General features: G+C 46.9%; 1 protein-coding gene across 3 annotated transcripts in view; it reads left to right on the top strand.

Annotated features, from left to right (window-relative positions):
* The window catches only part of EPSTI1 (epithelial stromal interaction 1), a 124,318-nt gene that overhangs the window by 27,880 nt on the left and 81,678 nt on the right, over positions 1-14,760 (top strand). For all 3 annotated transcript variants that reach the window (XR_015878944.1, XM_088476455.1, XM_088476531.1), the window contains exons 5-6: positions 7,771-7,854; positions 10,083-10,156. Coding sequence is in view for 2 of the 3 variants with exons in the window: in XM_088476455.1 (XP_088332581.1) it covers positions 7,771-7,854; positions 10,083-10,156 (158 nt within the window). In the remaining variant the exon portion in view is untranslated. The remainder of the gene's footprint in view (positions 1-7,770; positions 7,855-10,082; positions 10,157-14,760) is intronic.

The following is a 14,760-nucleotide window of genomic DNA, read 5'->3' as shown; positions in this document are numbered from 1 at the left end:
TGACCATTTGGCACGCCTGCGTTCGGATCTCCACTCCCCTCTTTCAAGCACTTTCCCCTGTTACCACCCACAAACGCCTCATCCTGTCACTCAAATTAGCAGGCACTCGCAATTTTGCGAACACACATTTTCCGACCACACTGACTGGTTGGCGCATGCGCATTACGACCCATACGCATGCACAGATGTGCGAACATCGCTCGGAGCGAACGAGCGGCCGCTTACGAGCGGCTCTGAATCAGGCCCTGAATTAGTACTTTTATTTTGTATGTGCATGTGTAATTTACAAAGTGAATGCGACTTTAGTATTTACTAAAGACACTGGGCCTTATTCAGCAAGGATCACAGTTGCATATATGCGCGCAATCAGCCAATTGTTGCGTACTGTGTATGCATCGCAGTGCTAGTGCGCAAACTGGCCACTGCGATCGGGACTGCGGGATCACAGAGGCTACACAGACCCATCTAAGAGTGATTTACAGAGAGTGCCGTTTGTGGGTGATGACGGGTGGTCGGGCGTATGCAGGCATGCCAGTGCTTTGGGACGGCGTTGCAGGGTCGTACAGAAATTATGCACTGTGATACTATACGCAGCCTCCGGCCTCATACTGTGCGTAGAAGCAATTCCTGAGTGAGGTCTGACCTGCCTTAACTGTCTGTATGGATCCGTTGTTACCAGTTATTTCGCTATGTTGCCAAAGTATACTGATGTGAGTAAGAGGAAGTGGGCGTCCTTATGTTAGGCTGCGATCGCAATGCGAACGCAAACATTTACATGCCACCACTGATATTAGCAACTGCGTTGCGTGCGTATTAGCAGAATAGCGATCCTTGCTGAATCGGACCGCTGTCCAGACACAGACAGACTGATTTATATATGACACTTCATTAATGTACTATATTGTGTGCAAATTGTTTACTGCATCTTTAGCATTGGTCCAGCTTTGCAAGTTGCGCAAACTGCTTCTTTTTTCACATTATACATCTGTGGCTTTTATGCAAAATTTATTAATCTCTACATAAAACCCATTGTTGTGGTAATTGGCTTATTGCAGTGGTTCTCAAACTCGGTCATCAGGACCCCACACAGTTCACTTTTTGCAAGTCACCCAGCAGGTGCACAGGTATATTCATTAGTCACTGACACAGTTTAAAAGATCCACAGGTGCAGCTAACAGCTTCACTAGTAATTCTGTGAGGAGACCTGCAAAACATGCACTGTTTGGGGTCCTGAGGACTGAGTTTGAGAACCTGTGGCTTATTGCATGTTCTGGTAATAAGAAAAAAACATAAACTGCCAGGAGCGCAGCAAGGGGCAGGCTGGTAACAGATATCATGGGGCCCGGTACACACATTTTTTTAGTAGCCCTCCATCCCCTGGTCCCTGGCAGGAGAGTCTGCCTTACCTATAAGTTGTTTCTCTGCAATGGGAAACCTCAGAAGAAATTGTTCCTCCCTGGGCAGATGGTGACTTAAGTCAGTACTCACTATTCACGTAGGAGATCACATAGGGCCTGTTCATTACCGATCACAACTGCGATAACACGCAATTGGCCGACTGTTGCGTTCTACGAATGCATTGCAGTGCACGTGCAAGAACACTTCACTGCAATCGGGACTGCGATCGCATTGACTACCAAGACCCATCGCAGAGCGATTGACAGGAAGTGATCGTTTGGGGTTGGTGATGGGGGATTGTTGGTGAAAGGCAGGCGTGCTAGTGCGTTTGAACGCCATTACAGGGCCGTGCATAAATTAGCCACTGCGATGTCATATGCAGCTTGGGCATTTACTGCGTGCGAATAGGTTAGCAATCCGATGGTACTCGATGTTACTGATGGTTTCGCAGACTTGCAAAGTATTATGGATGTGTGTAAGGTAAAGTGGGCGTCCTTGCGATTGCAATTATTAGCATGTTTTTGCAGTGACACTGCGTGCGTAATCGCCACGCAGATCACAATAGTGATATGTAATGAATCAGGCCCATGGTCCGGATGACACCTGTTTGCAAAGGAATATAACCAATGTCATCATCATTTATCAGAGTTTCGACCAGATAATATATAGTAACAGAAGTTTTAGTGCAGGGCAAAATGTGAACTTCCCTGAACAATTCTGTATTTGCTAATTTGGTATTATTTGTATTAGTAATGTTTCTTTAGAATGAACATTACTGTCCCCAAGCCTTTTCCTAATATGGCCAGGTGTGGATAATTGCTAGCCACTTTCCCCCAGTTCATTTCAGCCTCATCCCCCCTTGTGTCTCTCCAGCCCCCTGTGTCTCTCCAGCCACAATCCTCTGTGTCTCTCTGGCTCCCTTCTTTCTATCCAGCCCTAGTACCCTTCTGTCTCTCCAACCCCTTTCTGTTTCTCCAGCCCAGTGTTTTTCCAACCCCACTGTGTCCCTCCAGCCCCCACAGTGTCCCTCCACTCCCCAAAGTGTCTCTCCAGTCCCAGACACTTGTCTTTCTAGCCCCACAGTGTCCTTCCTACCAGCTTCCACAGTATCCCTCAACCAGCTCCCACAGTGTCCCCCCAGACAACTTCCACAGTATCCTACCAGTCAGCTCCCACAGTATCCCTCCAGCCAGCTCCCACAGTGTCCCTCCAGCAAGCTCCCAGTGTCCCTCTAGCCAGCTCCCACAGTGCCTCTCCAGCCTGCCAACACCCTCTAGCCAACTCTTACAGTGTCTCTCCAGCCAGCCAGCCAGCCAGCACAGTATCCCTTAAGCCAGCTACCACAGTGTTCCTCCAGCCAGCCAGTTCTACAGAGTCTCTCCAGCCAGCAAGCTCTACAGTGTCTCTCCAGCCAGCCAGCCCCCACAGTGTCCCTCCAGCCATTCAGCTCCCATAGTGGCTCTCCAGCCAGCCAGCTCCAACAGTGTCTACCCAGCCAGCCCCCCCCCACAGTGTCTCTCCATCCAGGCCCCACAGTGTCCCTCCAGCCAGCCAGCTACCGATTGTGTCTCTCCAGCCAGAAAACCACCAGTTTCTCCAGCCCTCACAATGTCTCTCAAGCACCAGACACCTTCTGTCTCTCCAGCCCCACTGTCTACTACAACCAGCTCTCACAGTATCCCTCCAACCAGCCCCCATAGTGTCCCTCCAGCCAGCTCCCACAGTGCCTCTCCAGCAAGCTCCCAGTGTCCCTCCAGCCAGCTCCCATAGTGTCCCTCCAGCCAAGCAGCACCCACAGTATCCCTCCAGTCAGCTACCAGTGTTCCTCCAGCCAGCCAGCTCCTACAGTGTCTCGTCAGCCACCTCAGTCCCTCCAGCCAGCCCCCACAGTGTCCCTCCAGCCAGCCAGCTCCCATAGTCACTCTCCAGCCAGCCAGCTCCAAGAGTGTCTAGCCAGCTGGCCTGCCCTCCCACAGTCTCTCCAGCCAGCCAGCTCCCACAGTGTCTCTCCAGCCAAAGAACCCCCATATTGTCTCTCCAGCCCTCACAATGTCTCTCCAGCTCCAGAAACCTTCTGTCTCATCAGCCCCACTGTGTCCGCCAACCAGATCTCACAGTATCCCGCAGGCCAGCCCCATACTGTCACTCCAGCCAGCTCCCACAGTGTCCCTCCAACCAACTTCCACAGTATCCCACCAGTCAGCTCCCACAGTATTCTACCAGTCAGCTCCCACAGTATCCCTCCAGCCAGCTCCTACAGTGTCCCTCCAACTAGCTACTACAGTAGCCCTCCAGCCAGCTTTTCTTTAGAATGAACATTACTGTCCCCAAGCTTTTTCCTAATATGGCCAGTTGTGGATAATTGCTAGCCACTTTCCCCCAGTTCTTTTCAGCCTCATCCCCCCTTGTGTCTCTCCAACCCCCTGTGTCTCTCCAGCCACAATCCTCTGTGTCTCTCTGGCTCCCTTCTTTCTATCCAGCCCTAGTACCCTTCTGTCTCTCCAACCCCTTTCTGTTTCTCCAGCCCAGTGTTTTTCTAACCCCACTGTGTCCCTCCAGCCCCCACAGTGTCCCTCCACTCCCCAAAGTGTCTCTACAGTCCCAGACACTTGTCTTTCTAGCCCCAACAGTGTCCTTCCTACCAGCTTCCACTCAGGGCATGGTGACACAATCTGAGGGTGTGACAAGAAAATAGCAGAGCAGCTCTGCTAATTTGGTGTCGCCCCCTCGAGTGCTGTGGCCCACACCCTCTTAGTGACGCCACTGAAGGAAGGAAGCAAGGGAGATAAGAACCCTTGTGGCTGCTGGCACCAGGCACAATAGTAAACTATTTATTTAAAGTAACCCTATATGTCTACATCACTTTCCATTGCTGCAATCACTAAGTAAAGCAGTATAGAATTATTGGAAGCTGCTGATTGCTACTTCAATGTGTAAAGTTAAAGGGGACAATCCTATTATATGCGAAGGGTGCGAGTTGCCGTTGCAACAGTGTTAAAACACCGGCAATGGACCGGCACCTCACACTCTTCGCGGCCCGCTCCGAGCCCAAATTCGCTGAATTTTGCACGCAGCCCCATTGGGACTACTTAAGTAAAGCTGGGGTAATGCTGGCTTGTCTAGGGGCTAATAAATAATTATATGTCTGACTTTGCAGAAATGGGAGGACTATTAAATGTTAATATATTTACACTTGTAAGAGGTCTGGACTGTTCAGTACAGTATGACAGTCACTGCAATACTCTGTGGTGGGTGAGATAGTGTAGTAGTACCTTTGAGTCTTGAGATAGTGGAGCCTGCATGTACCAATTAAAAGTGAAGACACGCCTGTACCACAGAATAAATGCAGCAGGCGCGGGACTAAACATGGATTTTTACAATGTTGACATCCATTTGTATTCATGCAGCCAAGGGTGACTACGTGCTAAAGGGGAGGAGGGGAGGTTCTGCATTTCTGACAGAAAGACTAGCTTCATCTATGCATTCATGTTGCAAAAACTCCCTTATACAGATGTGTCTTTTCACATCTTTGCTGCAGTTTCGCTAAAAAGTCCCTCTCGGCACGCCAGGTCTCGTGAGGCTTTGCCAGCACCAGGCTTCTTTTTTGCATTTTTTTGCTGACTGGGATGGGCCAGCAGACTGTGCTGATTAATTTAAGTGGCACTTTTATATTTGTGTGTGACTGAGTCTCTAAATCTGTATACAAAGTGCTACTGTACAATGTTGCTGCCGCAACTTTTTTTTATTCCAAGTTCCGTTGTGGCTGATATACAGACTCAGGTGCACACAGATATACAGGGGTCACATATCAAATTAATCAGCAGTGTCTGCTGTTGCGTCCGACGCATTTTCAGCAGAAAAAGATGCCCGATGAAGACTCCCCATACTAGCAGAGTTGCACAGGACCTGGCGGCTCACTCACACCTGGCAAGTCACGCTGTGTGGCGTATTGAGGCTAGTTGTATGAGAACACATCTGTATTTAACAAAATACCTCAGTTTCTGCATCATGCCCAGTGGTTAGATGTACTAAGCAGGCTGATTAAAAACTGTTTTGATGATGTGTGTACTATTTGGCATAGCAACACTAACGGAATTTCAGATACACCAAACAGTCCAGGTGCTTAACCAGGTGTCAGGTTTATATGAAATGTAGTAGTTACTGGTACAGCTGTACTCACAGTTACTTGTAGACAGTGAAGCTTGAACGGGGACATACAAAGCACCAGCCAGTGATGTATGGAGGTAGCGGAGCAGGTATAGGCAGGATGCGCCATATCTATGTGGTAGTATGCAGAATATTCTGGCAGGGTCTCAGGAGCTAAGAGGAACACGTCCAGGTCCCACTGTGGCGCTCATACACAGTGACAAGATGGCTCAGTGCATATGTAGAAGACCAAACAGCAGCCATCTTGGTACAAGTAAAATCTTTAGTCGTGGAGCATTTTGATTCTAGTCACATTTTTGTTGGAAAAAACAATTGTGTGGTCTTTATACACAAAGGTTTATTAGGGCAGTTTGGTAAAAACCAAGAGAGCTGAGGGGGATATAAAGTTCTAGGGCCAAAGCCTGCCAAAGAGGCACAGCCTTTGTACACTGTTCAACGTTTCTCATGGCGGCCTTGTTATAAACAAATGGTTTGGAAATCTTCCAGTATGGATAATTTAAGTTTACAGGATGAAGAGAAGTTGTATGGTGCTGTACTGGTCATTATTATATACAGGCATAATATATGCAGGCATACAGTATTAATAATGACTGCAGTGAAACCATTTGAATACTAGAACTGTTGCTGGAGATCAGGAACAGCTGTTTGCTGTAAATTTCTTTTATGCAGGAAAATTATTCTAAAACCCACATCAGAGACGTGTATTGTAAAGATGTAATTAAAAAAAATCACCTTGGAGAGAATTACATCATGCAAAATTCATATTGAAAGTTAGCTTGTCCTTATCTTATGACTGGTATATAAATATTAGCTAATTCAATAAGAAATATAAATGTGAAATGTTGCTAATTATGACACATTAACACACAACAGTATATCTGACACATTAAATTTATAAACACAAGACACAAAACAATGATTTGCCAAGGAAAAGGCTTTATTCTCTTTAATGAACAAGTCATTTATTAAATATGTGCATTACTGTGATATATTATGTAATCACTGAACAGCAAGAATAATAATGCGGTGATTATTAGCATTGTCACATTGTCTATGTTTAACACTGTAACATTACTTTTTCTGCAAGGCTTTTTATTCTTTGTTCAAAATTTTCTTAACATACTTGATCACAAAGAAAAGAGACTGTAGGCTGGAGCATGAGAAATTTCTGTAATGATCACTGTCAGCATCATTGATCAATGAGTTAGAAAGCAATACCTGGGGGGATGCAGTCAGGTCGCCGACGGTCGCAATGCCGACCACCGGCTTCCCGACTGTCAAATCCTGTCAAGGTACAAATGACAGGCTTCGAAATCCCGACGCCTGTCATTAGACCTATGCCGGGAGCCCGACACCCAGCATACAGTTCGAAGGTAATCGGGGCACCGGGCACGGACAGCCCCCCAGCAGGGTTAGGGTTAGGCTAGGGGAAGGGTGATTAGGCAACCCCAGGGCAGGTTAGGGTTAGGCACCCCCCCCCCGAGAGACTTAGGTTTAGGCTGCGGGAAAGGGGGGGGTTAGGTTTAGGCACTTAGGGGGGAGTTTAGGGTTAGGCACCCCTAAAGGAGGGTTAGGGTAGGGAATTAGGTTAGCGCTACTTGCCTAAATTAGCAGTCAGGATCTTCACCCCTGTCGGGCATCCGCTGTCGGGAAATCATACTGATTCCATACCTGGGCAGTAACTAACATAAGTGGACATACTATAATAGGAAGGCTTATAGAGTCAATAGCAGAAATGCATGTAGCAAAAGACCACACTAGCTAGTCAGCTAGATAGGGGTGATGGCGAATACCAGGAGTCAGGATATCAGGAAAGAAACACAGCTAAATTAATACGGCTGAAGTGGAAATAACAAGGATTAGGAAGGCGAAGGACCTGTCACCCCAAACGTCAACTGGAGAGCAGAGCGTGCTTCTGAGCCTCTTTTCCCCTTGGAAACTCAGATGAACCCAGGACTTGAGTAGTTAATGTCATACTAGAAACTATATTTGAGGAGTATTCAACAAAGAACTGGTGAATATTGATGCTTAGTCATTTTTTGGTAGCTCTATGGCAACTTGTGACTCTCACAAACCCTAGCAGACAGAGGTTGAGACTGCTAGACCCACAAGTTCAAGATAATGACAGGTTGCCTATCTCTGCCCTATGATTGAATTTGGAAATCAATCTATCAGTTAAGCACTAAATAATATATTTCTATCCAGCACCAGAGAGATGAATACAAAAGGAAATTAAAAGAGGAGGAAGAAGCCAAGATACAACAAAAGAAAGACATTCAGCGACAAAAGGTATGAATTATGGAGGTTCAACACACACCTCCTTTTTTCTAGACAGTAATAACCTGTTAGCAAGTGTTTACATGGCACTACAAGGACCAGCACTCCCAGCTAGCTACTGATTCCATATATGCCTCTTAGACAATGATACACAGATTGGAGTTAGGAAAGGGTTGCCTACCTTCCCGATTTGGCCGGGAGCCTCCTGATTTTCGGTTGCCGCTCCCGGCCACCCGGAAAGGCAGGCAAGCCTCCTGACATTCCCCAAACCCTCCCGACCTCCCCCCAGAATACACTGAAAATCCCTACAGAGGAGGGGCCCGTGACGCGATTTGCGCTGAATCGCGTCATCGTGGCCCCGCCCCCTGATTCACAGTGCCGAAAATATTGGCATTGTGAAGAGGGGGTGGGGCCACGATGACGCAACGGGGCGGCCCCACCCCCGACTCCGCCCCCAACGTGTCACAGATATTCGGACACGCTCCCCGCTGTTAGCAGACAAACAGCTCCCTCCCGGAAAGTAGTATGAGTTAGGGACTCTTTGTTCTGAGTTGGGACCACCCTTAGCAAAAACACAGTGAAGTGGTGAGTGGCTCATCATATATTTACAATTACAAATATGTGTAACTTCCTGTATACCAATTTACCACCAAAGTCTCGGGTCTGACCTGGGATTTGGAACACAGTTCCAAACCAGGTCAGACCCGGAACAGAGACCTTTTCCACTGCGGCACCAATCCACGGGTACAGTACTGGCGCTTGGAGATGATATCATCTCCTTGCGCTGGAATGCGGCTATTCCTGTGCTGTAAACGGGACCCAGGTCAGACTACCAGGGTTATTCATTTACACTGCAGCTCACCTGGGTCCTTCCCATGTAAAACCCTGCTAGGTACCCAGGAAGGATTCCTGGGTGACTGGACCCAAGTGGAGCTGTTTTCACTGACAAAAGTCCTGGGTTGTTGTGCATTCATGTGCAATAACCCAGGATTTTTAAGCCAGTGGAAAAGGGGTATAAGCTTCTCCATTTTATCAGTATATGGACTGCAATCTTTTTTTACTGGCTTATGGCAGTGTTCTGGGGGGGGTAGCTTTTGTGTTTTTTGGCGCTAGTCAGCCTGGACTGGTTTCTACTGGAACAGGGAGACTTTGAGTCCACTCATCATTATACTGAAAAGTAAAAGTCCCCACACATACCCAATTACACATATACAGTTTAATAAATATACACTTCTCCAAACCTTTGTCCAAATTGAAAAAAACACCAACAGGGGAAAATCCTCATTAAAAAGTTACCAGCCAGCTCAACCATCTAAGTATCAACAACCACCACAAAATGGTCACATCTGACATTCCGCCAACAGGACTCGCTTTTACTGCCTGCCAATCACAAGAGGTGGGGGAAAACAGTATTAGATTGGATTGGTCACAGACATTTTACATTTATTGTTTATAGTGGTGAGGGGTTTCTGTTTGTTTGTTTTTTCTGGTGAGAGGGTTGGTTTTCCAAAATATAGGAGTATTCTTATTTTACCTCGCTCCAATAAATCCCAAAACTGAAATTTTCACCTATGAACCACATTGCAAAAAAAATGTCTTCCTGACAGTGAAATGGGGTAAATTGTCTGGATCGATTAGCCACATAATGTGCTCATATACACTGTAGATAACTACAAATACAATTTCATGTAAAGAAAAGCATCTACTCCATTTTCACAGCTATCCTCCCAGATCACTGAGGGTGCTATTTCTGTTCACCACTTCTAAATGGCTGCAAAGGAGTGTGGGAGCAGGAGGACCAATCAGAAGTTGTAATCTCCATGATATCATCAAGATTGTGACTTCTATTTTATCACCCTGCTCCCATTCCCCTCGGCATTGTCAAATAGCCCCGATTTTTGGTCTGATTGTGTAAAAACCAAGGAGCCACAAGAGTGGCTTTGCCACCCTACCTGGAAGTGCTACTTTGAAATGCTTTGGTCTCTGAAAGGGCAGTCACACATGTGTGATGGATACACCATGCCATTTTATATTACAGAATGCCGACTGGGATCCTGGATAAATTGGTACTTTTGGCCCTTTGGAGTTGAGCTCTACTCTCCTTTGTAATTGTGTATCTGTGTTCTCCCTCACATGGGAGAGGCCATCCATTGTACTGCTACTACTACTGCTCATGTCCTATTGTAATATACAGCTATGTCATGGAATAAATATTTCTATGTTCTATGTACTTCTTATAGGCTGAGAAACTAGAGGAAAAAAGGAGACAACAGGACAAAGAGAGACGGGAAAGATGGCATGAAAGCAGGAGCATGTAGGTTACATGATTTTATTCTTTCATCATAAGTACATTCCCATTCGTAAAGTAAACATTTGGACCAATAATGGCATTTACAGGAAAACCTCTGCATAAATTAACATCTTTCCATGAATTACAATGTAATTAAACTGTTAATTACAGTACTTACAGTATATCGATCTACGAAGACCCTGTCCTAAAACCTAAAGGTGCGCAAACACAACCCGACTATGGAAAGACAGTACGATTACGACATCGTAATCATATAGTCAGTCATTCCTGATCCCCTGTAATGCCTACACTGAACGATATGTCGTTCAGTGCAGGAATCCTCTCTCATCCCTGAACATGCCCCATCTGCGTTATCGGCAGATTGACCGGCATGTTCAGGCAATGATTGACGTAGGAAACGACAAGTGGGAGCGCGCATTGCTGGACTTTTCCGACATTATAGTGCACGATTTGTGTACGATTAATGAGTGATTGAATGATTACGATGTAGGAAAGGAAGGTTTATTGCATAGGGGAGTCAAAAGGGGCTGGGCGAAAAGTTAATTTCAGGTGCAGTGATCCCATGTAAAGAAATAAAACCGGATTGTGGGAAAGGTTTTGGTTGGAGCGTGGGTGGGAGCCATAACAAACAGTAGAGGAAGTAGAGAGAGAACAGTTTCTAAAGAGGTCCAGGATCGACAAATAGGGGGTGGGGGGGTGGCATAGGACTCATTGGTCTAAATGCATTGCCTGCTAATATTTCACTAAATTGGGGATGCCCAGGCCACCATCGAGGTGACTGTGCTGGAGCACCCTCACTTTAATTCTCCCTGTCCAGAAAAAAATTGTAATAGTTTTTTGTAAGTGTTTTTTGTTTTTTGCATGGCTAAACCCAATGCATTTGGACCCAGCAAGCCTGATAACTGCGGCACCCGCATCAAATCAGAGCAACAATTGAATAGCTCCGTTGGACGCCCATCACTACTGGGTACCCAAAGAAACAATTGAATTCCCCCTAAAGAACCTAGGAAAATTGGCACCATATAACTTTATATAATTTAGTAGAGTTGTCAGTGTAAATTGTAGCTAGCTTTTAGAGTACAAGGGCTAGAAGGAATATTGAGGTTCAAAAATTCCGATTTGCTTACATTAATATTAGATAGGAGGTTATAGGATTGTTTTTCATAGGTTTGGAATAACTGTGGCTTGGTAATAGTAAGGACGCAGTATGTTCTTTTTTATAGTTTGGGTAATGCAAAAATACTCACTGTGGAGGCAGAAATTGTGCAATTATATTTTTAATTCTGCTTGATTGCTACTTAGCACAGCTGTCACTGATTTACTTGAGTTGTTGAATTAGGCATAAACTAATTTGTTCTTCTTACTGCTTATCAAATTGTCAGTTTTAAATTGATATGGAAAAAAAAGAATAACATTTTAAAACTATATCAGGATATCGCTGCAGCCCATGTCAGTATCTAGAAAAGGCGTTGCTTTGTGGGCTGCAGAGATCCCATGGTAATAATTACTAAGCTTGTGTTGGTAACTAAGTTATCTACATTATGCATAGTTATTAACACTTCAAACTTTTGCGCCTGAGACAGTACATCCATGCAGCTTATATGCGATACTGTATGTTGTTGGAGTACTAAAATGCCCATCATGTCTTATGGGCTGAATTTTTACTTTTTTGCATTTTAAATACACTATTGTGCCGCGAGCGATTGTCAAGTGTATTGCGAGGTTAGTGCAGTCAGAGCTGACTTTACTTGTACTGCTGGCCCATGCAGTATTGTGTTCACACTTAGGCGGGCCCAGGCCATGACCTTTGGAGATGCAGCAATGTGACATAGGTCACAGATGCCGCGTTGCACGTAGAAATGAGCGGGTTCGGATCTCAGAGATCCGAACCCACCCGAATTTCGGGGATCCGAGGCGATCCGAGCGAAGCTTGGTTCTCCCTGCCTGCCACAGATCCCTCACCCGAGGCAAAGCCTCGCGACCCCGCTGTCGAGTCGTGAGGTTTTGTTTTGAGCAGACTTAACGCTGATTGGCTGAGAGAGCCATCTGTCACGGCTCTCAGCCAATCAGTTTTAAGTCCATTGAAAACAGCACAAAGGAGAAAAAGAAGATTTAGCCCGCCATCCCTCGCCACCTAACACCGCCGGCACCCCCCACTGCCGACACCGCCGGCACCCCCAGTGGCAGCATCCCCCGTTGCCGACACCACCGCTTCCAACACTCCTGAACTGCTGCCCAACGTATTGAGGACACCATCAGCGACCCCCACACTGCCGACACTCCCACACTGAGGACACCACCAGCACCCCTGCACTGCCAACACTGTCAGCACACATGCACTGAGGACACCTTTGGCACCCCTGCTCTGCCGGCACCTTGCATTGAGAACACTCCTGCACTGCCGACACAGTCAGCAAACCTGCACTGAGGACACCGCTGGCACCCCGCTCTGCCCACACCGTCGGCACCCTGCCTTGAGAATACCCCTGCACTGCCGACACAGTCAGCAAACCTGCACTGAGGACACCGCTGGCACCCCGCTCTGCCCACACCGTCGGCACCCTGCCTTGAGAATACCCCTGCACTGCCGACACAGTCAGCAAACCTGCAATGAGGACACCGGTGGCATCCCCGCTCTGCCAACACCGCCGGTACCCTTCATTGAGAACACTGCCAGCACCACAGCACTGCCATTCCATGTACTGAGGACACCGTCAACAACCCCGCTCTGCCGATACTGCTGTCACAGTAAGTGCACTATTGGTGTATCCAACCCACACTGTATATCACACTGTGGTCCTCATTCAGACCCGGTCGCAAGTGCAGAGCGCTCGCAACCGGGTCGTTGTTTAGGCCCTGCGCAAGCGCAGCGGCCGCACTGCGCGTGCGCAAGCCCCAGAGCGAGAGAGAATTTCTCTCGCTCCGGAGCTCACTACAAAAGGGGCGGCTATCGATGTTGATCGACATCTCGCCCCGTTTTATATAGCGTGGCGGGGGGGTGATTTCACAAACGGAGGCGTTCCTTAAGGAATGCCTGCCATTTTGTGGGCAGCCGCACTGACATCAGCAGTGATGTCAGTGGGGAGCTTCCTGCTCGATCAGAGCAGGAAGCTCCCTGGGGCTTGTGGTTGCCGAGACCCAACCTTAGGGTCTCGTCGCAAGCCCCGATGGTGGTGATGGTCTTGACAATCGCGACCATCAACCTGGTCAGTCGCTAAAGCTGTGGTTGGTAACCCACAGCTTAGCTAGCGACCAGGAGGTCACACTTAAAAAAACAAGAGGCCATCCTCATTCAGAGCGAGCGCTCGCTTCTTGAGACCGCCTCTGAATGAGGGCCTGTATCCGTGTTGGAAATTAGAAACTGAACTGCCACATGTTAGTGCCGCCCACTGTGCCACTGCTGTTCCTTAGCTTAGTCAGCCAGCTAGCTGGATGCAACCTTTTAGCCTTAACTAGATGAAGCAAATAATATTGTGAGGTGGTCAAAATTGATTGGAAATTACTGGAAATAAATGTTATTGAGGTTAATTATACTGTAGGAACAAAAACAGGCCCATTTTATGTGATTTTAGCTGTTTTTTTTATTTTCTTTTAAGAAAAAATCCAGATCGAAAACAAAACACGGAGGTGAGGTTTTAGCAAAACCAATCCATATCCAAAACCAGGGGGGGATCCAGATCCAAAACCAAAACACGACGGTCGGTGCACATCTCTAGTTGCACGCCCACCTGCACACTGCTTCCAGCTCTGTACTGTGTGCTCAGTCATTGAGGGACAGGACAGAGACGACAGTGAGCCTCCTCCACTGGTTATTTTATTTTTTCTGTGGGGAGGAATGAAATTTTTTTTTTTTTTTCTGTGGGGACCATTTTGTTTTGTATTTTTTTCTGTGGGGTCGTTTGTGTTTTTTTTTTTTACTGTGGGGCAATGTGTGTGGTTTTTTTTTCTGCGGGGGCCAATGTCTATTCTTTTTCTTGTGGGGAGCCAGTTTGTGAGTGTTTTTTCCCATAAGGGCCAATATATATGTATTATTTTCCTGCGAGGTACTGATGGTGTGCCTAAGCAATTTTAAAATCTTGTTCGGTGTGCCGCGAGTTGAAAAAGGTTGAAAATCACTGTAAAATCACCACAGGGCAGGGGTGAAGTTAGCATCCAGCCAGCCTGGGATATTTGTTTTTTTTTTTACTCACTGGGTCGACTCAATTGTTTTTTATGTTGTGGTAATTAATGGGCGCCCATGTTGCAATTCAATTGTTTTGGGCGCCCATTAATTATCTCCCTCTTCTCAGCTGATTAGACCAGGTTTAGACATGTAAAAGGGCTAAACCCAACTAAACTCCTCTTTGGTTGCCCTATCCAGGATTAATCTCACCAACCAGGATTCATCACACATTTCTGCTCAGCTCCTCAGGAGGGGGCGAGCAGAAATGCAGGCGCTGGCACAAGCAATTGAATCGCCCCCCAAGAGATAGTGATGGGGGCTCGGGAAGGTGATGAGGGGATGCAGGCTGAGGATGGTGATGAGGGGCTGAGGATGGTGATGAGGGCTGAGGATGGTGGTGAGGGGCAGAGTATGGGGCTGGGTGCTGTGGAAGGTGATGAGGGGC

The sequence above is a fragment of the Taudactylus pleione genome, unplaced genomic scaffold (genome assembly GCF_031769625.1).
Source record: "Taudactylus pleione unplaced genomic scaffold, aTauple2 ptg000005l, whole genome shotgun sequence".
NCBI lineage: Eukaryota > Metazoa > Chordata > Amphibia > Anura > Myobatrachidae > Taudactylus > Taudactylus pleione.
This window is presented reverse-complemented; position numbering and strand designations above follow the sequence as displayed.